At 43.6% G+C, this 27487-nt stretch overlaps 2 protein-coding genes across 8 annotated transcripts in view; one reads left to right on the forward strand and one right to left on the reverse strand.

The window, feature by feature from the left end:
- Positions 1-1073, reverse strand: part of NSD3 (nuclear receptor binding SET domain protein 3) — a 111578-nt gene extending 110505 nt beyond the window's left edge. For all 3 annotated transcript variants that reach the window (XM_080662233.1, XM_080662232.1, XM_080662234.1), the window contains exon 1: positions 499-1073. The gene's annotated coding sequence lies outside the window, so the exon portion shown is untranslated. The remainder of the gene's footprint in view (positions 1-498) is intronic.
- A 17-nt stretch (positions 1074-1090) lies between these two features.
- LETM2 (leucine zipper and EF-hand containing transmembrane protein 2) lies at positions 1091-26591 on the forward strand. Of its 5 annotated transcripts, none has more exons than XM_080662240.1 (11): positions 1091-1158; positions 4422-4540; positions 4975-5111; positions 8516-8969; positions 9579-9722; positions 16995-17132; positions 19372-19491; positions 22097-22210; positions 24002-24094; positions 24397-24498; positions 25247-26591. In XM_080662240.1, exons 2-11 carry the CDS (start codon positions 4454-4456, stop codon positions 25289-25291), a joined length of 1434 nt encoding a protein of 477 aa, XP_080518366.1. In that variant the 5' UTR covers positions 1091-1158; positions 4422-4453; the 3' UTR covers positions 25292-26591. The 5 variants fall into 5 exon arrangements, with proteins under 5 accessions (XP_080518366.1, XP_080518367.1, XP_080518365.1 ...); XM_080662241.1 differs by lacking the exons at positions 1091-1158; positions 4422-4540 and adding exons at positions 6756-6836; positions 17596-17796 and having other exon boundaries at positions 4623-5111; positions 8587-8969; XM_080662239.1 differs by lacking the exons at positions 1091-1158; positions 4422-4540 and adding exons at positions 6756-6836; positions 17596-17796 and having other exon boundaries at positions 5002-5111.
- Positions 26592-27487: the final 896 nt, after the last annotated feature.

Genomic DNA, 27487 nt, shown 5'->3' on the forward strand with positions numbered 1-27487 from the left:
CTACCTTCCTCTTGCATCCTGTCTCAATCATTTCGCCTCTCTTTTCCTAACCCACCTTTTCCTCCACTTCCTCGTTTCTCCCTTGATGCCCATTTCTCCTTCAAATTCTATCTCCTTCCCCCGGAGTCCCAGTCCCCACCCTACACCCCCAAACCTATTTCTCAGTCCGCCCAGGTCTCGAAACCTAACTCCGCTCCTCGGGGCCTGCCCCTCCCCCGGTCCCCTCTGAATCCCCGCCCCCATCCCACCTCTACTCCCAATTCCCAGCTCAGCGCCACTCCAGCTCTTACCCCAATCCCACCTCCCCTGCCCCACCTCCCAATACCCTTCACACCCCCCACCCTGCCATCTGCTCCTCCTCCCAGGCTCCCCTCGAACCCTGGCGGGCCACTCGCGTGTCCTCCCACTCGGACTGGAGTCTCTCTCCCCACCCCGGTCCCATCCCTGGGTCGGCCCCTCCAATACACATACCCACAGACACGCACGCATTCACTTTACCTTCAGTTTGTTCCATTCTAACCCCCAGCCGTGTCCGTAGGATCACAGGAGAGACACGGAGGCCCGGAGTGGAAGTGGGGTGCGGGCAGCCGCCCGGGCTGCGGGGGGAGGAGACGGAACCGAGCTAGGCCGCATGAAATCCCCGCGCTAGATTTCCCTCGCGCCGGATGCCTCTGCCATGGCGGCGAGCACGGAAGGAGGCCACCGGGCCGGTCAGGCCAGGCCGGCAGCGGGGAGGAGGAAGGCTACCGGAGGCGGGGTGGGCAGGGGCGGTGAGGGATGGGGGTCGCCGCGGAACCGCTGCTACCAGAGAGGAGCCTGTGGCCGGCGGCCGACGGGGGCAGCAGGGTCCGCCGGGCTCCTGCCGGCCTTCGCACGTCTGTCCGCGGCCACCAGTGGACAGTTCCCCGCGGCCTCCGCCTCGGTTCTGGCCGTCGCTGCCGCCGCCGCCGCCCGCTCCCGCCGCCGCCACCGACGCCGCGCACAAAGCCCCCCCACCCCGACTCTCGGGGCGCCGCCGCCGCCGCCAAATCTTCAGCCGCTTATTGGCTGCCCCGGCGCCTACCGGGAAATGCAGTCCCGGGTTTGGGGCGCGGGGCGCGGGAGGAGGAAGAGGCTAGTGCGGAGCGGGAAGGAGGGGCCAGAGCGAGAAGCAAAACTGTAAGCAGCCCGAGGGAGTCCAGACCAGAAGTGAGGCCGCGGGCGGGGAAGGCGGAGGGACAGGAAGGAGAGAGAGACGGCGGAGAGCAAAACCAAAACAAAACCGGGAGGTGGGGACGGCCGGGGAAAGGTCGGGTCTGTGAGATAAAACCGTGCTCGTGCGTGTTACATACTGAATCACAGCACGTATAGGAAACACCAGGTGGGATACCGCCGAGTGGCACTGCTGTCCAATCCCCAGATCTAACGATTAACCTCCTGACGGGTGCCCCGTCCCGGCGACCGGAAAGGACAACAACGTGTGTGGCTCCTTGGCTGTCCTATGTCCGACAGCTGTCAGAGGAGAGCTGTCCGTTCCACCTGGGTCTGCGCGTGGACACCATGGCAGCAACTTCCTCCTGGATCCTCGGGGGCAAGTCTCTCTTTCACCCCTGCGTTTTCAGCCGGAGGCTCCCCACGGCAAGCATTGGAAGGCCCTGGCGGCCTCTCAACTTCTGTGGGGAGGCGCCCACCTCCCTCGCAGGGGCCGGGCCCCGCACGCCTGCTTCCTGCTAGCACTGCGGGCCCGGAGGCTTGTGGGTAACTAGGAGGACGTAGGGGCCTGTGCACCCCAGACCCCCGAGGGACCCAGAGAGCTCTGAGCCCGTCACGTGCTTGGGCCTTCTGCTTGCTGCTAGATCTTTCTTTTCAGGGATGTGAGGGCATTTGTACTAGACGGAGTCCACGCAAGCATGAGAGGAAAAAGAGAGTCAAAATTCTCTGTAACCCTCTAACACCCCCCTCCCAGGCCCCCATCCTAGGAAATTTCTACTAAACAATGGAAGGTCCTGGGAGGTGTGCCACAGTAAACTGTTCTTGCTGGAGTGTGCAGATTTGGTGATATTTCCTGGGGGTTGTGTGATAATGACCAGAACGTTGCAGCACAGAGAATGTATAAAGGAACCACAGGCAGCAATCAGATGAGAAAACCAAAACTCTGCTCTCTGTTCTGAGATTAATAAAGCCATATCGCTACTAGCCTCTCCATAGACGTTACAGTGCTGGGTCTACTTGATACAGTTGCAAGAAATTCCTGATATCTTTACCATTTAAATAAGGAATTAAAGCATTCCGACAGATCAATTATTTTAATGACTACTAATTATGTATTAGTTTTTAAAAGCATAACCCTGTTAATAATACTAAGGATGATATTCAAGTTAAGCATTCCCATTACTATTAATCACTATTTCTAAAACTATGCTTGTGTAGTATCTATGCTTTGTGTAGCAACAAAAGCTAAAGGAATCAATAAAATCACATTTTTGTTTGCTTTAAATGCCTAGATGTCTTTTTGGAGCTCAGACCTCCAACAGGAGCCACCTGAGCTTATTTTAGCTTGATTCTATCTCCTGGGAAGAAAGGTTAAATTGTTTTTTTATTCCTATGATCCTTTCCACCTCCACCCTTCTTTTCCACCTTCCCATATTTACCCTGTTTTGTTGATAAACTGTTGCCTTGACCGGACACCTGGATTTTCCCCTTGAGAAGAATTTGGTTGTCCCTAGGGATTTTATTTTTATTTTCTTCTAAAACTTTGCTGACAAAAGTTTGAAATTAAAGTTATATGAGGAAGATGCATAGTCTGTTTCTGCAAAACACTAGAAAATACATTATATTTATAATAATATTTTATCTGAAGCCACATTTAGGGACATGCCCGTTAAAAATTATATTTTTAACATCTAACATCTGAAGGCCAGAACATGCTTTCTCTTCTCCAAAGAAAATGAGCAAACAGGTCATTAAGACAGCAATCTAACAATCAGGGCCAGAGTTAGGGAGAAAAACATTTTGTTTCCTGTTTAAAGATTATAACTAAAAACTCCTTTTGTTATAAATCACTTACCCTGAAAGTAAAAACGTCACCAGTACTAATAACAGGAGAAGGCAGACATTGCTTTGAACAAATGAATTTCAATAAGAAAGATTCTTAACCCTTCCCTTTGCAGAATAGGATTGCCAACATATGGCCATGGGAGAAAATCTAGCTCATCTTTCAAATAGTGATCTTAGAATCATGCATCTGGTTTATGAATACTTAATGATTTTCACTGTGCCTGGTTGTAAGTGAATACAATGCATGAATAAGAATATTTCCCGATATAAAATGTCCCCCGGGGAACTACTAAGAGGAATATTTTTGTATCCTTTATGATCTTTTCCAGAAAAGTATGGGTACATGGTTGTGCAGTAATTAATTTATGAAATTAAGGTGACAATTATACCCTAGCCTTATAGAGCTCATAATTTACTATCGGGAATTTTCAGGCAAAGAAAGCAAAGGTAAAAAGACCAAAGCTTTGTAGAATGTGTTAATTCTAGTAAACATAGAACGTGAAGTGAAACCATTATGTGGAAAGTTGGGCATCAGACATGCACCAAGTGCCCTCTAGTGGCCAAACTGAAAAGTTTTGCCTAGTTAACAGTTAATTCATTTAGTTACTAGCTGAAAAATGCTTTGTGAATTAAAAGCAGCTCTGTATTTAAAAACAAAACTAATAGCTAAAAAAACCCCTGAAATTTAATATCCGTCATCTTTCATTCTTCAAATGTGCAGTCCAGATGACACATGTCAGCCAACATGTTAAGAGAAGTGTTCTCCGTGAGAAAGGTATTCCTTGCTGTCAGGTGTTAGTCAAAGGAGAGCCACTAAAATTTTTTTCTTCCTTCTAGAGCCAGATAAAATGGGTGGGTAGAGATAACCAGGGAGCGAGAACATTTCTAGATCTTTCACTTGCCCAAAATGGCTCAGTTGCTCATCCTAGAAACTGAAGTCCCCCCCACCCCCAACCTTCACAGCTACTATAATATATATTTTAAATATTATGAGATTTTTAAAGAAAATACTGAGCAGAAAATACCGGTTAAGAGAACATTTATAATGCATATTGAGATTACACAGCATTCCAGTCTTGGTCCAGAGGGATGTTTTCTTTACCATTCCCGCCCTTTCTGCCACTCCCTCTTTCCACTGCTTCCTCCCCCGCAATTGCGCAGTTGGAGGGGGTGGGGGAAAGGAAGGAAAATCATAAAAGTGATGTAATTCATGAGTCCAAGATGGTTACCATGGCGACTATCAGGCATATTGCGCTATCCCGAGGGTAGGAGCTACTTTAACCCAGCTTTGAGCGAAGGGTTCCGGGGAGGGCTGGTCCACAACCTAGAGACTGTGGACAGGTAGAAAAATGTCGGTCTTGCCTTCCTCCCACCCCTGAACACAGAGTCTCCTTAAACTAAACCCAATAGGGAAGTCATGTTGGCGGTGGGCACTAGGCTTCGCAGCCTCCAGGGATGCCACAGTGAAGGACACGCTCGCTCCGCGGAATCTGAGAGCCCATTGGTGAGTGATGTCGTCACTCAGGGTGGCGTCACCGCGAGGAAAGAGGAGGAGCCATAGAGACGGCCGCGGGCCCTTCTAGCTTGGGGAGCTGGGGCGGGGGCATCGGGAAGGGGCTGGAGGACTGAGGCGGCCGTTCGCGGGAGCCGGCCGAGGACGTAGGGGTGGGCCGGCCCAGTCCTCGGGCAGTGACCCGGTGGACCGCGCCCGCCTTTTCCCGGCAGAGTCCGCTCCCTCGGCTTCTGGTTTCCCCCCTCGGCGCCCAGTTTTGCCGACAGCTTCCAGTTGCCCAGCGCGCTCTCCTCGTCCCCTTGCCCGCCCAACAGCCTTGGAGCTCAGCCTCGGTCCCCCTCTTTCGTGCTTCACTTCCTCCTCTCTCTTCTGTACCCCGCGTCCTGCTTCTCGTCTACCTTCCATAAACCCGGATCGCCAACAAGGTTGGTGCCTGCACCACTCCCGCACCAAAATACTCCAGAAGAAACACTCCAGACCCCACCGCAGTAAACAGCCTGTCCACCGGCCGAGCCAGGCGAGGGCGCCTGGGGCCCCAGGTCCTCCAGAGCCGGAAGCCAAGGTATCCGGCGGCTGCGGCTCTGCGTGCGGGCGTGGGCGGTGCGTGGGCGAAGGCGGGGCTCGCCGCCCGCCTGGGAAGTGGTTGCCCGCAGCCCTGAGCCCGAGGGCCCCCGGGCCGGAGAGCGGGTTGGCCGCCGGATGGGGTCTGGTCTCCCTCCAGCATGAGGACGCCCGTTCTTAGTCTGAGTTCGGATGTTCCAAACTTTGGAATCCAAAGTATTATTTGAACCCTTGACCAAAATGTCTGTTCTGTGGTTGAGGTTTCCGTCCACGAAAGACCCTGGTACTTTTTCCCCAGCTGCAGGAAAGCAGAGTTGATGCTAAGATAGATACTAAGGCTCCTTGCTGCCCTTGGCTGAACAGCGCCACAGGATGGAGGAAGGTTTCTGTAAAGCGTTTTTCAAAGTAGAAAGCTCTGCCGAGAATCTAGCGCAGGAAACGGGTTTACCTCCACTTGAACTATTAGCAGGTACCATGTACATCTGCACTGCTACTTTAAATGAATACTTTCAATCTTTTTTTTTTTAATAATTCGTTTTATTTATTTATTTAATAAATATTTTTATTGATTTCAGAAAGGAAGGGAGAGAGAGAAACATCAATGATGAGAGAATCATTGATTATCTGCCTCCTGCATGCCCCGCACTGGGGATTGGGCCTGCACCTGGGCATATGCTCTGACCAGGAATCCCCTGGTTCATAGGTCTGCTCAACCCCTGAGCCATGCTGGCCAGGCAATAATCTATACTAATAAAAGGGTAAAATGCTAATTAGACCAGGAAACCTTCTGGGAGACCTCCCGGAAGTCCTTCCAGACAAAGCCATGGTGGTGGCCGAGGCAGAGGTAGTTAGGGGCGATCAGGCCAGGAGGGGCGGGCAGTTGGAGGGGGGGGGGGGGAAGCTGGGGGCAATCAGGCTGGCAAGGGTGGGGTGCAGTTGGGGGTGAGCAGGCTGGCAGGCAGGTGAGCAGTTAGGAGCCAGCAGTCCCGGATTACGAGAGGGATGTCCGACTGCCACAGGGATTGGGCCTAAACCGGCAGTCAGACATCCCCCAAGGGGTCCCAAATTGGAGAGGGTGCAGGCTGGGTTGAGGGTCACCCCCGTCCCCATGCACGAATTTCATTCACCGGGCCACTAGTTTGTTTTATATTTAAAAATATTGGCTCAGTGGTTAGAGTGTTGGCCTGTGGGCTGAAGGGTCCCGGGTTCGATTCCAGCCAAGGGCGCGTGCCTGGGTTGCGGGCTCGGTCCCCAGTGGGGAGCATGCAGGAGGCAGCCAGTTGGTGATTCTCTGTCATCATTGATATTTCTGTCTCTCTCCCTTACTCTCTAAAATCAATAAAGAAATATATTTAAAAAAAAGAAAAGTATCTTTTTACCGAGAGAGAGAAAGAAACATTGATGTGAGGTTGCCTTCCCCATGCCAACTGGGACCGGGCCCCTGGCCAGGAATCCACCGGTGACCTTTCCGTGCATGGGAGGACTGTCAACCAGCTGACCCACACTGGCCAGGGCAGTACTTTACACCTTGAATAGAATATGCAAATATTTTACCCTCGCAGTAGTTAAAAACACTTAAATCCTGATGCCTTTATAATTAATGTTTTTTCAAAAACTGAATTGTTTACTTACTCCTTCTGCCTAGGTCCCTATGTTGACTAGTTGAAACAAATATAAATATGGCTGTCTACTGTTATAATACAGTCTTAGTTATTGCCCGAACAAGGTAAGCCTTGGAATTTCTCTCTTGCCCCCAATATTAATGTGAACTTTATTCTTCTAGATGGAAAAGTATATGTAAAAAGATACGCTTAGTACACAGTTAAAGCTTTGTTGTTTTTAACTGTGTTGGTTTTTAGGAAGCTGGCATTTTAATGTATTTAAACTTATCCCAAATTTTCAATATGCTTTAGAACTCAGCTGAGTCATTTTGTAGATGTGTAGTACAGGTAAGATAGAAGATGTAATGGTTTTAGAATGTCATTGATGAATATTACATGAGGCCCTTACATATAAAAAGGAGTCAAGTGATTGGCAAACAAGCCAGTCCTGGGGCCTATACCTGCCCCAGCAAGATCTGTTATCACTTATTTATTACAAAGAATATTCACCAAGAACTTACTATGTGCTGGATACATTGGACATATTCCCTTTTAGCCATTCAAAAAGTGTTAAATCTTGGCATGCTTCAAAAACAAAGAATGGAAAAAGCCATCTCTTTGCCAAAAGAAGGCTCTTTGCCAGGAATTTTCTTTGCCTAGATCATCTTATTTTAATTTTCAAACAGTCTGATGTGCTGGTCTAACTGAAGACTGTGAGCTATGGCAAAAGTAGAATGTAGAGATCCCTGACTGGGGTGCCCAATTCTAGTTCTTTTTTTTTTTTTTTTAATATATTTTATTGATTTTTTACAGAGAGGAAGGGAGAGGGATAGAGAGTTAGAAACATCGATGAGAGAGAAACATCGATCAGCTGCCTCCTGCACACCTCCTACTGGGGATGTGCCCGCAACCAAGGTACGTGCCCCTGACCGGAATCGAACCCGGGACCCTTCAGTCCACAGGCCGACGCTCTATCCACTGAGCCAAACCGGTTTCGGCTAGTTCTTTTTTAAAAAAAATATATTTTATTGATTTTTTTACAGAGAGGAAGAGAGAGGGATAGAGAGTTAGAAACATCGATGAGAGAGAAACATCGATGAGAGAGAAACATCGATCAGCTGGCTCCTGCACACCCCCTACTGGGGATGTGCCTGCAACCAAGGTACATGCCCTTGACTGGAATCAAACCTGGGACCCTTCGGTCCACAGGCCGATGCTCTATCCACTGAGCCAAACCATTTAGGGCCCCAATTCTAGTTCTTATTCCTAAGGTTCTTCAGGTATCTTAGGTGAAGGCCATTTGGGTTGTAAGTGTCTCTCGCTTGAGGGAATCTATGGGCAGTACGTAGACAAGGCAATCTTATGTGATTGGTTAACCCCCAAAAGGACCTTGAACTGCTTTGTTCAAATAACATTCCTATTGTCAGTAGAGTAGGTGACAGCATAAGTCTTCCACCTGTTTTCTGGTAGTAGAAAGAGAAAGAACTTTCAAATATAACCCCTAGTGGGAAAATATTTGCTATTCGGTTTTTAAATGAATAGTTGCAGATTTTCTAACTTCTAATATAGCAATTATTCTTGGAATGAACTTACTAATATTTCTCGTAGAGTATATTATTCACCATAAAGGTTACTGTTCTTCAACTGGGATAAAAAGCTATATTTCATTCACTAACAAACATCATCTGCTTTAAAATACAGGCTTTAAAACTATTTATTTTAACCAGATACAGTATCTATTTTTTTTAACTTTAAGTTTGTAATCATTTGTGCTCAACTCAGAGGATGTTGCTCTTTATTCCAGATTCCCTAGCCATTTTGTACATCCTACCTGCTCTTCTTGTTTCCCATCACTTGCATTTCTTCACTTGCCAGATTCCCATTTAAATAAAACATATATGAAGAACTATGGAAGCAGGAAGTACTCCTGTCCTAGTCAGTCAGGCAATAAAGGACATCACTTACGAACTAGGATAATACAAAAACTACACACATCAACTTGCTGGCTACAAAAGGTCCCTGGTGAACCTCAGCTGGAGCAACCCCCCACAAAACCACAGGAGACAAGCTCTCAGCCCACAAAAGAAACTGGTATGAAGACTAAGGAAGAAAAGCGATCTTATAGACAAAGAATTATGGATGAACTTAAGTATTATTACAATGGATTCTATTTTCTTTGGATTGACACCAAAGTTGCTGTCAAAATGATTTGGAGGCTGTTGCATGGACAGATGCTGACCAGACGAGACAGACGAAGGGTAGGCAAGAATCATATTTAAAAAAAGAAAATGTAAAGTTAAAATGAACTATTTAGGAACCAAGTTTTAAACTCAACTTAAAATTCATTAAAAATATCCCAAAGTAGGAATAGTAACTGATGATAAGATTGGGAATTTCTGAGTTTCTTACTTGTCTGCTACTGACTTACTGTACAACTTTAGGCAAAATTTTTAATTTGTATATATTTGCCTATAGAATGGTTATAATTATGTTCTCTAATCTCTTCAAGGAGTTGAAAGGCTGCAGGTTTGATCTGTGCATCTGAAATACAAACTTGTTAATATATTAAGTATATTCATTAAAAAACAATTTTAACAGATACTATGTTATTAAAGTCCAGACCCCTAAGTTAGATGAAAGCTACAAGATACCAATAATATATTTTGATTGTTACAGATTTCCTTGAGGATATCCCATAAATGTTACTTCAGAGCTATGTTAAAGAGGAAAATCCCACCTTTCCATTTTATAAACAGCTGCAGACTTTCAGAGCCAAAGCAGCCTTTTTAGTTTTAGGGGTTTCTGTTTTGTTTTGTTTTTGGCACATTCTAAAATAATGAATATTGCATATGCATTTAATTCTTTAGCTATTGAGGACTTGTGTTGATTTCTTCCGCTTGGTTCCATTTATGGTGTTCATAATTGTACCCTTCATGGAATTCTTATTACCAGTGTTTCTGAAATTCTTCCCAGAGATGTTGCCATCAACTTTTGAAAGTGAATCCAAAAAGGTATGTAGGAATTTTTAACTTTTAAAAAATCCATAGGTTTGCTTCAGTGTTTAGAGAAGTTTTTAGGTTTACAGAAAAATTGAACAGAAAGTACAGAGAATCCCCAGGTACCTCTTCCCCCTTTCCCACTGTTACTGACATCTTACATTAGTGTGGTACATTTGTTACAACTGGAAGAACCAATATCTATACATTATGATTAACTAAAGCTCCTACTCTACATTAGGGTTCACTCTTTGTGTGGTATAGTTTTATTGGTTTTGACAAATGCATAATGTCATGTATCCACCCTCACAATGTCTTACTGCCCTGAAAATCCCCTGTGGTTCACGTTTGTCCCTCTTCCCTCTGTCCTTCAACCTGTGGCAACCACTGATCTTCTTACTGTCTCCATCGTTTTGCCTTTTCTAGAATGCCATATAGCCGAAACCGGTTTGGCTCAGTGGATAGAGCGTTGGCCTGCGGACTGAAGGGTCCTGGGTTCGATTCCGGTCAGGGGCATGTACCTTGGTTGCGGGCACATCCCCAGTGGGAGGTGTGCAGGAGGCGGCTGATCGATGTTTCTCTCTCATCGATGTTTCTAGCTCTCTATCCCTCTCCCTTCCTCTCTGTAAAAATATCAATGAAATATATTAAAAAAATAAAATAAAATAGAATGCCATATAGTTGGAATCATACAGTGTGTAGCTTTTTTTCAGACTGGCTCCTTTGCCTTAGCAATATGTTTCCTCCATGTCTTTTCATGCCTATTTCTTTCTATCACTGCTTAATATTTCACTGTATGGATATGCCACAGTTTATTCATTTACCTATTGAAGGACATCTTGGTATCTTCCAATTGTTGGCAATTACGAATAAAACTGCTAAAAATACCCATGTGTATGTTTTTGTGTGGACATAAGCTTTCAACTCATTTGGGTAAATACCTAAGAGAACAGTTGCTGGATTGTATAGTAAAACTGTTTAGTTTTGAAAGAAATCAATAAACTGTCTTCCAAAATAGCTGTATCATTTTGTATTCCCACTAGCAATGAATGAGAGTTTCTTTTGCTCTATATCTTCATCAGCATTTGTGTTGTAGTGCTTTGAGTATTAGCCATTCTAATAGGTGTGCAGTGGAATCTCATTGTTATTTTAATTTGTAATTCTTTAATGACATCTGATATGGAGCATCTTTTCATATGTTTGTTTGCCATCTATATATATTTTTTAAAAAATATATTTCTTTTGATTTCAGAGAGGAAAGGAAAGGGAGAGAGAGAGAGAGAAACATCAATGATGAGAGAGAATCATTGGTTGGCTGTCTCCTACAGGCCCCACACCGGGATCAAGCCTACAACCCTGGCATGTTCCCTGACTGGGAATTGAACCCTGACCTCCTGGTTCTTAGGTTGACACTCTACTACTGAGCCATGCTGGCCAGGCCTATATATCTTCTTTGGGAAGGTGTCTGTTCAAATCTTTTGCCCACTTATTAGTGGGGTTGTTCATTTTCTTATTGTTGGGATTTAAGAGTTCTTTGTATATTTTTGGATTCAAGTTCTTTATCAGATATCTGTTTTGCAAATATTTTCTTCCAGACTGTGGCTTGTCTTTTCATCCCCTTAACAGTGTCTTTTGCAGAAAAAAATGTTTTAAATTTTAATAACGCACAACTTGATTTTTTTTCTTTCTTGGATCGTGCTTTTGGTGTTTTATCTAAAAACTCTTGCCAAATCCAAGGTCATCTAAGATTTTCTCCTAGGTGTTTATAGTTTTGAGTCTATGATCCATGTTGAATTAATTTACTTAATTTTTTTCCTGAGGAAAAAAGTTGTATAACACCTTTACTGCTTTGGGGTGGAGCAGCCACTTCCTCTTCACCATCACAGGTTTCTGGCTGTGCAGGATGGTGCTGCCCGGCGGGTGGCCGCCTTGCCAGATCTGCAGATCTGGGCAGTTCATGTTCTTGCATCATGTACTGGATGCTGCTCAGGGCGCTGGGCGCTCTTGTTGACCGTGGTCCACAGGTAGGTGGCTGGCTTTTGCTGGCCGCATCTCCGCCTCAGAATGACCACCACACCCTTGCCATGGGCCTGCTGGCTCCACATCCACCGTCTTGCTGTGAATCAGCCTGTTGTTGCACTGTTGTGGAAGGAGTTGTGGGCCTTCAGATTGTTGGGTTTCCTGCTGTCAGTCTGCTTGTTCCACTTGATCAGGAAGCTGGAGCAGTTCCGTACACCATCCATTACAGGTGGGCAGACCTGGCGGCAGCTCCTCTTGGCCAAAGACGAGGTGTGACTTCAGTGTCAAGAGTCATTTTTTTTTTTTTATATGTACTACCCTTCTCCATTGAACTTTAATTTGTTTATAACTGTTGAAAAATAAAGCAGCCCTAGTCTATTTGACTCAGTGATTAGAGTATCCAGCTGTGGACTGAAGGGTCGTGGGTTCAATTCCGGTCAAGGGCACTTACCTCGGTTGCTGGCTCGATTCCGGCCTGGTCTGGGCACGTGCAGGAGGCAACCAACCGAAGTGAGATTCCCCACCTTCTACTCTCTAAAAATCAGTGGAAAAAATATCCTCAGATGAGAACTAACAAACAAGCAAACAATCACAAACAAACAAAAGAGCAAACATAAACCAACTGTTATTTCAGGGACTGGTATGATGATTCAGTCGAACAGATCCTTCAGTGCTTTTGAATAGTCTCTGAGAAAAGGGTGTCCTCATTTGATGGTCACTGGGAAGGCAATGAGCTAGAAAAGAGAGGCAGCTCCTTCATTCTCTTTATTCTGTGCCACTCTACTAGACAGTGGTATGAAGATATGAACACAATAACATGAGGGGACAAACAGGACAACTTTTAAACCAGACTGGGAAATGTTTGACAGAAGAGGTAACTGTGGAACCCAGTGTTGGAAAGGTGTTCTGGATAGGAAGAATAGCACTTAAAATGGTTTAATGGTGTAAAAGTATGACATAACTGCAGACCACTGGTTGGTTGTTTATGGTTGGAATACAAGAGGATCAATGGTAGATGAGAAAAGAGTGATATGTTGGATGAGGTTGGACAGCATCTACCACCCTATGAAATTCAGACTTTACCTTAGGTGGTCAGTGATGGAAGGTAAATTTCGGCAGATGGTGGGTAACATGATTAGGTCTGTGTTTTAGAAAAATAATTTTGCTGGCAGGAAGGATTGAAGAGAGCAGAGCCAGGGGGGAGGGTGGGTGGGGGGAGGGAATCAGCTAGAATGCTATTGTAATAGTGAGAGAGAGGACCAAGCCTGAATTATGAACATGGCATTAGAAATAAAAACTTGAAGATAGATTTGATGGACATTGAAAGCATAGAATCAAATTGCAATATATAACTGCTCGGGAGTGATTTAATTTACTTATATTAAAAGTAATTAGGATCTAGAATTAATACTATGGGATTCTAAGGAAAGTGTTAGTGAATGCAGGAAGATGGGGGGGGGATGGAGAGAGGGATAGAAGTGATTTACCTAAATATTCCTCTTACCTCAACACTGTTTATTCCTGAACATACACATATACACATCATGGACACAGTCCTAGAAAATACTTTCTTGTTTTCTTTGTTCCATGAAAAGAGAGACAACAAGCAAACAAGAGTGCTTGCTTTCTGTTTACATCGGAGCACAGTACCATGCATTTCTCTTTCATAGTACTTCTCAGTTATACTTTTACATCCATTTGTGGAGTTACTAGTTTATCGTTAGTCACTGTTTGTCTCTCCCATTAGACTAGAAGTTCCATAACTGTTTTTGCTAATTTTTTCTCTAGCACATGGTAGATGCTCAATAAGTGGACAGATGGATGGATATGGATATGTGTTTAAAATATATTTTTATTGATTTCAGAGAGGAAGGGAGAGAGAGAGAAAGATAGAAACATCAATGATGAGAGAGAATCATTGATTGGCTATCTCCTGCACACCCCACACTGGGAATTGAGCTCACAACCCGGGCATGTGCCCTGACCAGGAATTGAATCATGACCTTCTGGTTCATAGATCGATGCTCTATATGGATGTGTATATGGATATGGATACAGTTGAGTTTAATGGATGTCTAAAAATGGTATTGACTAATGTTAATGACTAATCATGGTATTGCCATTGTGTGAGTTTTTGGCTGAGTCCTTTAAGATCTTTCTAAAAACCAAAGATTGCCATAATTGGGTGATCATTAGAATCTCTTGGGCAACTTAAAAATATGTATATATAAGATATATATTCCTGCTTCCCAGTATTGCCCTGAATCCTGACCATAGTTATTTTGAAAATGCCACTACATTGCATTTCTTTTAAAATATATTTTTATTGATTTCAGAGAGGAAGGGAGAGATAGAAACATCAATGGTGAGAGAGAATCATTAATTGGCTGCCTTCTGCATGCCCCACACTGGGGACCAAGCCTGCAACCCAGGCACGTGCCCTGACTGGGAATTAAATCGTAGCCTCCTGGTTCATAGGTCAACATTCAACCACTGAGCCATGCTGGCTGGGCCACACTGCATTTCTGATGATGAACAAGTATTTAGAAATAATGGTCAACATAGTGTCTTAAGAGTGTACACTCAATTCTCTTCTATATAGTGCTTTGTTCATATCTGTTATAGCACTTAACTCATAAATTGTGTTTGTTTTACATTACTTAAACTATAAGCTACTTTAGGGTAGAGTTAATTACTTAGTTTTCTTTGTTTATGGCTCAAGCAAAATCCAGGACCACTCAGACCAGGGGTTTGTTCAACTAGAAGTCTAGATTGTTTACACCAGATTAAGAAATAGTATCTTATTTATTTATGTATTTATTTTATTATTATCCTATACTAGAGGCCCAGTGCATGAAATTTGTACACGGGGGCGGGGGGAAGGGGGTGTGTCCCTCAGCCCAGCCTGCACCCTCTCCAATCTGGTACCCCTTGAAGAATGTCCGACTGCCCGTTTAGGTCCGATTCCTGCCTCTACCTGATTGACCCTAACTGCTTCTGCCTGCCAGCCTGATCACCCCCTAACCACTCCCCTGCCAGCCTGATCGATGCCTAACTGCTCCCCTGCCAGCTCGGTCACCCCTAACAGCCCTCCCCTGCCAGCCTGATTGCCCCTAATTGTCCTCCCCTACAGGCCTGGTCGCCCCTACCTGCCCTCCCCTGCTGGCCTGGTAACCCCTAACTGCCCTCCCTTGCCAGCCTGATCGCCCCTAACTGCCCTCCCCTGCAGGCCTGGTTCCCCCTAACTGCTCTCCCCTGCAGGCCTGATTCCCCCCAACTGCTCTGCCCTGCAGGCCTGATTCCCCCCAACTGCTCTGCCCTGCAGGCCTGGTTGCCCCCAACTGCCCTCCCCTGCCAGCCCAGTCACCCCTAACTGCCCTCCCCTGCAGGCCTGGTTCCCCCCAACTGCTCTCCCCTGCAGGCCTGATTCCCCCCAACTGCTCTGCCCTGCAGGCCTGGTTGCCCCCAACTGCCTTCCCCTGCCAGCCCAGTCACCCCTAACTGCCCTCCCCTGCAGGCCTGATCGCACCCAACTGCCCTTCCTTGCAGGCCTGGTCCCTCCCAACTGCCCTCCCCTGCTGGCCTTATTGCCCACAACTGCCCTCCCCTGCTGGCCATCTTGTGGTGGCCATCTTGTGTCCACGTGGGGGCATCCATCTTTGACCACATGGGGGCGGCCATCTTGTGTGTTGGAGTGATGGTCAATTTGCATATCACCTCTTTATTATCCTATCTAATAAAAAAGTAGTATGCAAATTGACCGTCACTCCAACACTGCAGGGGAGGACAGTTGGGGGGGACCAGGTTGGCAGGGGAGGGCAGTTGGGGGGGACCAGGTCTGCAGGGGAGGGCAGTTGTGGGGGACCAGGCCAGCAGGGGAGGGCAATTAGGGGTGACCAGGCTGGCAGGGGAGGGCAGTTAGGGGCAATCAGGTCGGCAGGGGAGCAGTTAGGCGTTGATAAGGCTGGCAGGGGAGTGGTTAGGGGATGACCAGGCTGGCAGGCAGAAGCGGTTAGGGGCAATCAGGCAGGCAGGCAGGTGAGCGGTTGGGAGCCAGCAGTCCTGGATTGTGAGAGGGCATTTGGACATCCATTGAGGGGTCCCAGATTGGAGAGGGTGCAGGCTGGGCTGAGGGACACTCCCCCACCCCCGTGCACGAATTTTGTGCACCAGGCCTCTAGTTTTAAATATATTTTTATTAATTTCAGAGATGAAGGGAGAGAAAGACAGAAACATCAATGATGAGAGAGAAACATTGGTTGAATGCCTCCTGAATGCCCCTTCTGGGGATTGAGCCCACAACCCAGGCATGTGTCCTTGACCAGAACCGAACCCAGGACTCTTCAGGTTGAGGTTCTATCTACTGAGCCAAACCAGCTAGAGCAAGAAATAGTATCTCATTTATAAATAACTCAGACAATGCAAGTGTCTGTCAGTAGACAAGTGGATTAAAAAGCTGTAGTACTGGTACATACATACAATGGAATATTACTCAGCCATAAAAAAGAATGCAGTGTTACTATTTGTGACAGCATGGGTGGACCTTGAGGGTATTAAGCTAAGTGAAATAAGTCAGTCAGAGAATGACAAATACCATATGATTTCACTTACATGTAAAATCTAAAGAGCAAAATAAATGATTAAACAAAACAGAAACAGACCCATAGATGCGGAGAACAGATTGCTGGTTGCCAGAGGGGAGAGAGGTTGGGGGTTGGGTGAAAAAGGTGAAAGGAGTAAGTATTACTAATTGGTGGTTACAGAATAATCATGGGATGTAAAGTATAGCATAGGAAATATAATCAATAATATTGTAATAACTATTTTAGTGCCAGGTGGGTGTTTGAAATATCGGGAAGATTGTGTAACATATATGATTGTCTAACCACTATACTGTACATCTGAAATTAATACAAAATAGTGTTGACTATAAACTGTAGTTGAAAAATAAAATGTAAAAAAGGAAATAGTATCTCATTCTAAATAATGACAATGCCTACAATTGAGGGGACATTTTGGATCTATCAAATATTTATGATCATTGTATTAGCAATAAATAAAAGGTAAAATTAAGGAGATAAGTTGCAAACAGAGACTACTTTTTATTTGCTCTGGTTCTCACAGAAAACATTCAATTAGGTTTGAGAATAATATTGATACATGAAATAGGGATGAACAAGAACAAGGTAACAGTTCTTTTTCTTGCATCTTTATCTATCAAGTTGTAATCATGAAGGACTGATTAACTTTTCCTCTTCTATTATTAAGGAAGAAAAACAGAAAAAGAAAATGGCTGCAAAGTTGAAACTAGCAAGATTTCTTCAAGAAACAATTACAGAAATGGCAAAGAGGAACAGGACCAAACTGGGAGAGGCCTCAACGCAGTTCTCATCCTATGTCGAACAGGTGTCAGTCTTTGATATAATACCAAACAACTCTGGGCTGGGAATTTTATGAAAAATGCATGTTATCATGGATCTTCCAAATTGTTTACAATCTTTGAATTTGTAAATCTAAGTCATATAGAATATAATATTGCAAATGTTTGTAGTTTTGTGTTTTGTTTTTTTTTTTTTTTTTTTTTTTTTTTTGCAGAAATGTCTATCTTAAAGCAGCCAATGTGCTGAAGACAATAACTTCTTGGAAAGAACAGAATTAGGCAAATGTTTGAACTATTCCTGATTTCTCAGTTGATTTAGGCTGACTTCAGATTTCTTTACTTCTCTTTGTACCACAGGGCCCATTTCTAGACCTAAGATGGAATCTATAAATGCTTTGATATGTCTTTCAAATAGTCTACTGGGAAAGTTAAATTAAGTAGGAAACACATTTTAATTGTTTAATTGAGCCCGTTTGTCCCACTGCCTAGGTCCAAATAGGCCACAAGCCCAGCACAAAGGAGATAGTTCGCTTTTCCAAACTATTTGAAGATGAGCTAACCCTGAAGCACTTAGATCGACCACAGCTGGTTGCCCTTTGCAAACTGCTAGAACTGCAATATTTTGGAACCAACAATTTGCTCCGCTTTCAGCTTCAGATGAAACTGAAGTCTATAAAGGCAGATGATGAAGTAAGAGCTTAACTCTATCTCTAGGGAATTAGCAAGGCTTTGGGAAATATCTTAGGATGGCTTTGTGATAAAGTGCAGTATCTTCTGTTAGGTCTGCTCATGGACCGGTTCTAGGAAAAGGAGTGGTTTTAACAACCATTACCATGACAACCTGAACCTTGATTACTCATTTTAGGAGTTACTGTACTCTGACCCATTTTCTTGAGAAGGCCATTATAAGCAATTAGTAATTTGGAAGTCTTAGCTGGGACTAATCTAAAGCAGTTAGGACCCACTGAGAAGGAACGGCATCCTAGCAGATTCCTGAGTCTTCCTCTAAGGACAGGACTCCACCCCCACACCTCTGCTCCCTTCCCGAAAAGCTGGTGCCAAAGTAAGTGTTCTGCTGGGTGAGCTGGCTTGGTAAGAAGGGGTGGCAAAGACAGGGAGGGAAAGCAGCGCCTAGACATCTGTGAAAGAAAGGCACAATTTGGACTATAACTACTAATTAGACTCCTTTAAAAAATGGAAAGAATCTTCCTTGAATCTGTATCAGCTGTTTTAAAGCATTCTGCCCTAGCTGGTTTGGCTCAGTGGATAGAGCATCGGCCTGTGGACTGAAGGGTTCCGGGTTCAATTCTGGTCAAGAGCACATGCCTGGGTTGCGGGCTTGATCCCCAGTACGGAGTGTGAAGGAGGCAGCCAATCAGTGATTCTCATGATTGATGTTTCTATCTCTCTCTCCCTCTCCCTTCCTCTCTGAAATTAAAAAAAAAAAAAAAAAAAAAAAAAAAAAAAAAAAGCATTCTGCCTGCGGGAGCAGGATTCTCAGAACTGAGATGCACGATCCCACCGGCCCCATTTAGATTTCAGTTGTTTTCAGAACTTCAGAATAAACAATACTGGTCCCAGGAGTATCATAGTTTTGTGTCACACCAAGCAGAAACGGTGTTATTTACTGAGGGAGTTTTGTGGACCAGAGAGTTAAGGCCATTCCTGGGGTGTTGGTGGGGGACAGTGAGGGAAAGAATACCACTGGGACAGGCAACACATGGTACATAGAAAGCTTTTCAAGTGAAATATTTTCTAAATGAAACCGAAAGCTGCCATGAAAGGGAAGAGTAGAAACGTCACAAGTAGGCAAATGCAAATCAAGAGGGAAGATAATTACTTTGGTGACAGAGTGTGAGAAGTTATGTAAATATCTCATATTAACTAGAGGCCTGGTGCATGAATTTGTGCACAGGTGGGGTCTGACTGGCCCTGCCCCCAATCAGGATGGGGAGGGTGAGGGGGGCAAGGGGGAGGGGCTGCAGGAGGTTGGCTGGCCAGCCCCGCCCCCTGGTCAAACTCCTGGTTGAGGGGACAATTTGCATATTGGGCTTTTATTATATAGGATACCTTTTGGCAGGATGCCCTTCATCTCAACTGCCACACCTTCCTAAGTCACCTTGTGTTTATAGGTGGCTGGCCTTTGCAGCAGTCAGTATGGGCACTAAGTGTTGGAAGCATCAGATCCTGTGTTTCCCCTGACTAGTTGGAGTTAGGTGAAATCGGAACCAAAAGATCCAACACCATTCCTTACATTTCTTTCAGGTAATTGCCAAAGAAGGGGTGAGTGCTTTGAGTGTGCCAGAACTACAAGCTGCCTGTAGGGCCCGAGGGATGAGATCACTGGGTCTCACTGAGGAACAACTGATACAACAGCTCACAGAGGCAAGTAGCAGCTTTCCTGGGCCTTTTCACTAGCTCTCTTCCCTACACATTGAAGACTTTTGTGATTTCTACTTTGCAAGTGAACCGTCTTACCTAATTTGGTTTATTTAATTGAGTGGTGGGATACCAAAGCAGCTAGATTTTTGGACTGAGACAAAGTACAGTATTAGTTTTCTATGGCTGCATAACAAATGATCACATTTACTGGCTTAAAACAACACCCATTTATTTGCTCCTGGTCTTGTAGGTCAGAGGTGCAGGCTGCGTTCCTTTCTGGAGGCTGTGGGGAGACCCCACTTCCAAGCTCATTCCACTTGTTGGCTGAATTTAGTTCTGAATTTAGCTGCGGGACTGAGGTGGTTGTTTCCTCACTGGCTGTCAGCCCTGGGCTACTCAGTCCTGGAGGCCACCAGCATTCCTTAACCTCTAGGTCTCCTCCATCTGCAAAGAACTTCTCATATGCCAATCTCCTACATGCTTTAAATCTAGGAGTTCCTTTGTCTTTGATCTCTAGTTCCAGATTTAAAGGTCTCATGTGATTAGGTGAGGCCTACCGGATAATCTTTCCATCTTAAGGTTAACTGACTTGGGACCTTAATTATATCTGCAAAATCCCTTCATAGCAGCACCAAATTAGTGTTTGAATGAATAACTGGGGGAAGCTGTGGGTGCATGAGGGACTGGGAATCTCGGGGCCACCTTAGAATTTTGCCTACTCCAGGTCTTGTAAGGACCTGGGCAGACGCTTTAATAAAGGCCTGCCATGTGTGTGACTCTGTCTGGAGGTGTAGCCTTGGCCTGTGACTCACCTGGACTGCTGCCCCAGTTAGTGCCCCAAACCAATGTAAACTGTTAGCTTTGGTATCAGATGTTTAACATTTTCCCTCAGATAACATGTATGTTAACTAAATTTAATGCTTTTTTTTTTTTTTTTTTCAAGTTACAAGAGAAAGTGTTTTTAGAAAGTTACAGAGGGAGTAGAAGTGAACCAACTGGGCTGGGTAGGCTCAGGAAACAGGTTACAGAGGCAGAAGGGCCCTTGGAGCTTAGGCGAGAGAAAAGCAAAGGTTACACCTGGGGGGATGAGGGGAAGAGAAAGGTGTGGGTGTGCTCCTGAGGGGGGGAGTGCACCCAAATGTAATGCTTTAAAATAAAGAAGTAACTCCTATTAAGATTCTCATTCCTATAACTGTAAAAGGTGCTATAAAGTGTACACAAGTTATTTTGGGACATGAGCCATTGCTGTGACTTTGAAACCATGTCAGGTACTTTTTCCTCTTACATGTTGGACCTGCTCTGGTTGGCAGATGGACATATTGTAGAGAGTTAGTAAAATAAATTATTTCTTGAACAGAGTGCATTAAGTGGGTTCAACTCTCAAGTTACTTTCTTGCAGGGGTGTGTCATTTTACAATCCCACTACAAGGGAGTGAAGATACTAATCCAACCACGTGATAAGCAGCACTATGAATTATTATTTAAAAATCCTGTGTTAGAATATGGGCATACATTTCCTAGAAAGGAAAATAAAAGTAGTAAACATGAAACATCTTAACTTCATAATAAGATAAAACTATGAGATTCCACATCCACTCTGGCAAAGACCAGAGTTTGATAACATACCATGTTGGTGAGGCTGTGGGAAGAGGGACACTCATGTATTGTTGGTAAAAATGTCCATGGGGGTTTGGCATTATCTTTCAAATCTTAAAAATGCGTTTACTTTGACCTAGCAATTTCACTTCTAGGAATTTATCCTATGTTCTTGCACATGTGCAAAATGACATATTAAAAGATGATCCATTGCAGCACTGTCTGTAACAGCAAAAGATTAGAAACTGCCTAAAATTAATTATCTGGAGTATAATCAAATAAATCATGGCATTTCCATACAGTGGAATCCTTTACAGATGTTTAAAAAGGAGGCAGCTCTATATCTACTTACATGAATCAATCTGCAAGATGAAATATTTCAGTAAAAAAAAAAGCAAGGACAAAAGTGTGTATCTCACCCTTTGTGTAAAGATAAAAAAGATATATTTGTATGGGCGTAGGATATCTCTGAAAGGTTGTATTAGGAATTTGGTACCAGTATTAGGAATTGCTTCTAGGGAGGGAAACAGGATAGCAAGAGGGGTAGAAGGCAGGCTTATTTTTATTGATTTCATTTGATCTTTTGAATTTTGTCTTGTGCATATATTATTGATCAAAAAAATATATGTATTTTAAAGCTTGGCCAATCTGGTACTTGAAAACTTATGTCTCATTCGCATTTTAATGTTCATTTCTTTGGTTATGAATGAGGCTGACTTATTTTTTAACATCTACTTTGTGTCCAAGAGAAGATACTTAGCTTCTTTGATCCACAGTTGGTTTGAGAGTTTAATGAGAAGTTCTTTCTCTGACTCTGAGAGGATCTCACCGGAGGGGTGGGGGGTTGCTGTCCAACTACTGGTGCCAAAGCCAGGAGACGGACGTTCTTATCCTCATTCTGCCATGAGCTATCAGCATGAGCCCGGGGCAGCTGTAAAGCCAGGAAAGCAGTAGGTGATCCTGGGTCACACCCAGGTCTCCCATTCTGTGATTCTCATGTTTTATTCCCCAGTGGCAGGACCTCCACCTGAAGGAGAACGTCCCCCCTTCTCTTTTGCTCCTGTCACGAACCTTCTATCTGATAGATGTGAAGCCAAAGCCAATTGAAATCCCACTAAGTGGAGAGGTGAGTAACTGGGCTCAGCGGCCTCTCCCAAAATCTCTTATTTCCTATTGTAGTCAGAGTAGGCATTTCTTTTGGAATTTTGGCCAACTGGCCTTAAAATCCTTTTTAAATTCCTAAAAAATACTAAGATCACTGAAACTATCTCTAGCTATAGGGATGTTACTGCCTTTGATCCGAGCTTGGTTTGGTTTTACTCATAGGTGTCCAGATCATTCCTTCTCATTAACTATCTAGTCTTCAGACTGTTTTCACCACTTTCTCCTTTGAGACTGAATGGTTCTGGTTCTATAACATCTATTTCATTTGTCCAGATTCCTATTAATTTTTAAGCAGTGAATGGCCAATTTAGAATCTAAACTTGTGGTCATTCTACAACTTATTGTCGTAATCTTTGTTGTAGCCTTTAACTCAGTAGCCTTTTTTTCTCCTGGTATTTTACTGGGAACCCAGGACTGGCCCCATCACTAGAGCATCTTGCTCTGGGTCCACCAGAAAGGGCCTCTCACTGTTCTACTTTGTGGCTTCTTGTCTAATCAGAACCTACATGGGTGAGAAAGGAAAAGACCTGTAGAGCATGCTGCACACGTGGTTTAGCAGATTAGATGAAATATTCTGGAGTGAGGACCAACCATTTTAAATCTTAGTTATGCTGTTGACTCTTTGGACAAGCCAAGGAAAATGATATGAAGTCCAGCATGAAAAATACACTTCAGGAGACCCCATCTTGCTTTCCCTTTGCAGAGTTCCAGAGACTAATCTGGATATGGGCTTTGTCCAGGAAAGATTCTAGGGAGACTAGGTAGGAGCAATTTTGGAGCATAGACCTTGTTCAAAAAAAGGCAGGCTATTGGGTTCTTCTTCTTACTCTATCTTTGGTCTTTAAGACAGATCAGAGTTATCTGTCATTCATTGACTGCTGGCAGGAGCAAGGAAATCTTAGAATAGAACAATGTCTCAGAGCTAAATTTGCTTTCTCAGACTTATTGTAGATGGTCAGAAACTCTTTATCCAGATGTCGTTTTCTGGAATGATTAAGAAAGACCTAGGAATTAAGGACAAAATGACAAGCTCCTAGGCATTTTATTGCGTTGCTTTTTAAAAAAATCCAATTTTAAAACTTCTATTCTCCATATGTACAAAATGAAAACAAGTAGCATGCTAGGCTCTATAAAAATTTAGAGACTTCAAATATTCTATAATTTTGGATATACGTAGCCCTTTTCCCTCCAAAGTACACAAAGAAATTACTTATTTCCAAAGAGCAGTGATAAATTTTTCAAATCTAATTAATATAATTCTTAAAGACAAGTTAGCTATCTATTCAAGAATGCCACCCTCTCCCTCCATTTTCCTTGTTTTATAGGAACTTCTATTAAGCAGCACCTACCATTTAAATAATTTTTATTATTAGAAGTCAGCAATGATAAATGTCAATTTTGACCAAGTTATATCCATGCCATTAGAAATAGATGAGTAATTGAGAAATGGCACCTTTTTTGAGACGAGAATACCACCAGAATTGGCAAACCAGTAGCTTGTTAATGACTGAGTTTAAATGCTAGAATCTAATTAGAGTGCAACTTGTGTTCAAAACTGCAAGATAAATAATACTAAGTTGCTATTTCAGGGACATACTTCATATGTTACTCATAAAGGTTATATGGTTGGAGCAAGTTAGGGATTTAGTGGAAAGTGAATTGTTCTAGAAAGCATTGACTACTTACTGTGGAAGTGCTTCTGAGTTTCAGGAAGAGCAGAAAGTTCATGCTTATATAACATCTCTCTCCCTAGGCTCCGAAGACAGATAGTCCTGTGGAATCACCTACTTCACCTGAATCTAAAGAGAACTTGGTGGACTTAGCACCTCAGTTGAAGGGAACTAAGGTTACACCATTACTTTTCATATGATTAATTAGGTTAAACATGAAAATAAGTTCATTTCTCTATTTGTAACCCCATAATGGAACTGTGTTCTTTAGTAAGTAGTATTTGTTGTATTATTCGCTGTTTCTAAGAAAGTTCAACATTTGGCTATATGTAATTAGGTTCCAGATTTTGCCTCTTGAGTCCTGTGCCAGAATCTGAAGTAGTTGTTGCAGGTTCCTGGTAGTCATGGCAGTAGGACTATCGATCTCATGAACATTGTTTTAAAATCAGTAAACCAACTCTCAATTCTGATGTTTAAGGATGAAAAATATATGCAACTGCCACCAATTACATCATCACCCGTAACACCATCAACACCTATTTCATTACCTAAAGGATCCGTGACTTCTGCTAAAGAAGCTGTAAGTATTACCTAAGGAAAAAGAAAACCCCTTTCCCTCTAGTTCTTTTTAAGGGCAGTGAAAATCTAGAATCATAACTATTGTAAAACACTGCACAGTCCTTGTTTTCTGCACAGTTCTTCCTGTCATTCAAACAGGAAGCTGTAGGCTGAATTTTAGTCATCTTATAACCACTACATTTTTTAAACTCAATTATCCAAAAGTGAAAAAAAAAAATCAACCAATGCAACTGTGGATCAGACCTAAACATGTTAAGTCTAGAAGCTAATTACAATATAGGCAGATTCTTATTTTCCTTTGTGCCAGATGGAAATAGTTCCCATATGTTGTATACTTCACACAGGATTCATGTCAGGAGATACTAGCAGGAAAGCAATTTAAATCTTAGGAGAAATGCTCGTAAATAACAAATTACTTATCTATTTTTCCATTTGGATAAAGGAATTTGGGGCAAGAGAAAAAAGCATAATACAAGTAAACAGTAGAGAGGGGTCATGGGAGAGTTGAACTGTGTAGTGAGCGGCTCTCCTGGCTCCTGAGGACCAAAGAGCACCAGTGAAGTCAGATGGGGCAAATTGCATCGAGGCCTGGTTTGCAAGTCTTTATTTTTATTACCAAGGTAAATTATAAACTCAGATTTGACCTTGTGGTCTGTCATTATTTTGATTAAGAAAACCAAGAGTAACTCCTAAAGAACTTAAACACCCAATTGTGACCAGGGGCTAACGTCCTTATGTTTTGTACCTAGACGCTCCAGGCCAAATCACAAGACAACCCAGAGCAGCACCACTAATTCCAAAGGAGCATAAGGACCCCTGGAGGATGAAGCTCACACTCTCAACTTCCTGCCCTCAGCAGTGGCATTCATAAAGGACCTCCCAGCTAAGACTGGGTCTAGTTTGAATAGAGGATCAGGGGCAGTCCTTTGAGATCTTGTAAACACTCCAGATGATGTCAGCAGTCAGACCAAGTTCAGACCATTTAGAAAACTGTAATTGCAAAGCCCATTTCCTCTGTATCATTATGTCATCCCACTAAACTTTGTGTAAAACACCCCCCCCCCCAATCCAATGTTTTTAACAGCTTCATATTTGTGCCCATTTCCTCCCTTTAGGGAAGGAAATTTTTTTGCATAATGGAATCTGCTTAGTCCTTAGATAACTCTGCCTCCTATGACTTGGCAACCTGAGTAAGAACTTGGAAACTCCAAAAACCATTGTAAGAGCACCTCACCAACTCTTTTAGTGATCCACCGGTAGGAACAGTGCTCTGGAAACAGTGCTTATGAGATGGAATGGATATTCCTCAGTGAGGTCTTTCTGGATATAAAGAAAAAACTTCCTGGAGAATAAAATGGGGAATTAGACTGGCAATCAAAAAAGGTTTGGCTGCTGCTCGGCTGTTCTGAGACTTCCCCTCTGGGTCTGCAGGAATCTGGGAGGCTGCCATGATTCTAGCACATATGGCTTTCATTAGCCACCATTTTGCTAGGAAGCATAATTAAGGGTTTAAGACTTAACCATTTGTTTATGCTGGGTGTGTGTTTTTCTGGTCTGTTTGTCTTTCACAAACAAGACTATTTATTAGTCATAGAGGTAGTTTAAGTCTGATATAATCCCTGTGCTACCCAGTAACAAATACTATGTTCAGATATTTGCTTGGTGTTTTCTGTATTGTCAAAACGGAAAAAAAAAAAAAAAAACATAATAGATTGCTGTGCAGCTGACCCACAGCCTTTTCCCCTTGGGGAGCGCTTAGGAGGGAAAAGGTATTTCGGCCTGTGGGTGATGAAATTAGATCTCTTTACTTGCTGTGAAATTGAAAGCAGTTGGATGGGAATCAGTCAAACTAAATAAAATGCAAATATCCTTGTCTGGGATCACCTAAATGAGGACCGTCATCAGCATTTCACAGCAAGGATATGTGCTTTTATAAGCTTCTTAAACCTCCTCTCCACGAGAAGACAAGCCCCACCACGTCCTGCTAATGAACTCCGCCCTGTTCCTTGAGAAGAATGAATCCCTACTATGCAGCATTCCATGGATCTCCCCATTGGACTAACAAGGTGATTCATAATAAATGTCCCCCCTTTTAAAATGATGGGTGTTTATTTTAATTAGTTCGCATTTCAAGTGTTGACTGTGGGAAAGGGATTAGCTACTTAACTTGTTGAATCCTGTTCAGGTTGAATGATTCATATCTGCTATTGAACTACAATCTTTCTAGCTTTCCCTATGAGCCGATTAAGAATGATTAAGTCAAGGGGCCCCTGGTCAGTGGGATTATTAGCAGAGTGAGAATGAGTAGGTCAAGGGGCCCCTGGTCACTTTTGGCCCCAGTTGGCCTTCACCCATTTTTGCTTCATAAACAGGCATCTAAGACACATGATACACCTCTCTTTCCCTTCTTATGACAGTAGCTCAGAGAAGTCAAGATAGTTCCTTTTGTTCTCATCACTTAGAGGGCGTGGCTGTTGGGTTCCATGATTGTTAGACCTAGCCCCATGCTGAGATGGAGTTAGTGGTGTTCAGAGAAATGATTAACTGGAGGGGGAGGGTGGCTGATTTGTAACACTTGCAAATTCCAGTGATGTAAATACTCCCATATGGTTGATTTCAAGCTACCAACAGGTCACTGAACACCAGTTGGGAAAAGATGTACACAATTGGCTCAAGAACCAGTCCCAGCACACTACTAACTTTAGTGCCTACCGGAGCAATAAGAAACAAACTTCTAGTTGTCATGCTCACTAAATGCATCACTTTTGTGCACCAGAAGCATAAATGGTTCTAAATTCTGTTACCTGCCGAAAACTGAGTCTTCCTTAACACTTGGGCTCTTGCTGACCTTCCCTTTCCCTGGCTCTCAACTGAAGGAGTGGAAGGCTGTACCAGGTTGCTGCAAAGCTCTCTCCCTTCCTGGTTCTCTACTCTTCCCTGCAGATGCATATACCTCAGTGTATCAGCTGCTACTAAACCCACTGAGTATA

This window comes from Plecotus auritus (assembly GCF_963455305.1).
Source record: "Plecotus auritus genome assembly, chromosome: 3".
Lineage (NCBI taxonomy): Eukaryota > Metazoa > Chordata > Mammalia > Chiroptera > Vespertilionidae > Plecotus > Plecotus auritus.

Bases quoted from the DNA above. Each gene is read 5' to 3' on its own strand.
- LETM2 (XM_080662239.1), top strand. From the start codon at position 6,790: ATGGCTGTCTACTGTTATAATACAGTCTTAGTTATTGCCCGAACAAG. The intron at 17,797-19,371 runs GTAAGAGCTTAA...CATTTCTTTCAG, and splicing joins CTATAAAGGCAGATGATGAA to GTAATTGCCAAAGAAGGGGT. The intron at 19,492-22,096 runs GCAAGTAGCAGC...TTTATTCCCCAG, and splicing joins TGATACAACAGCTCACAGAG to TGGCAGGACCTCCACCTGAA.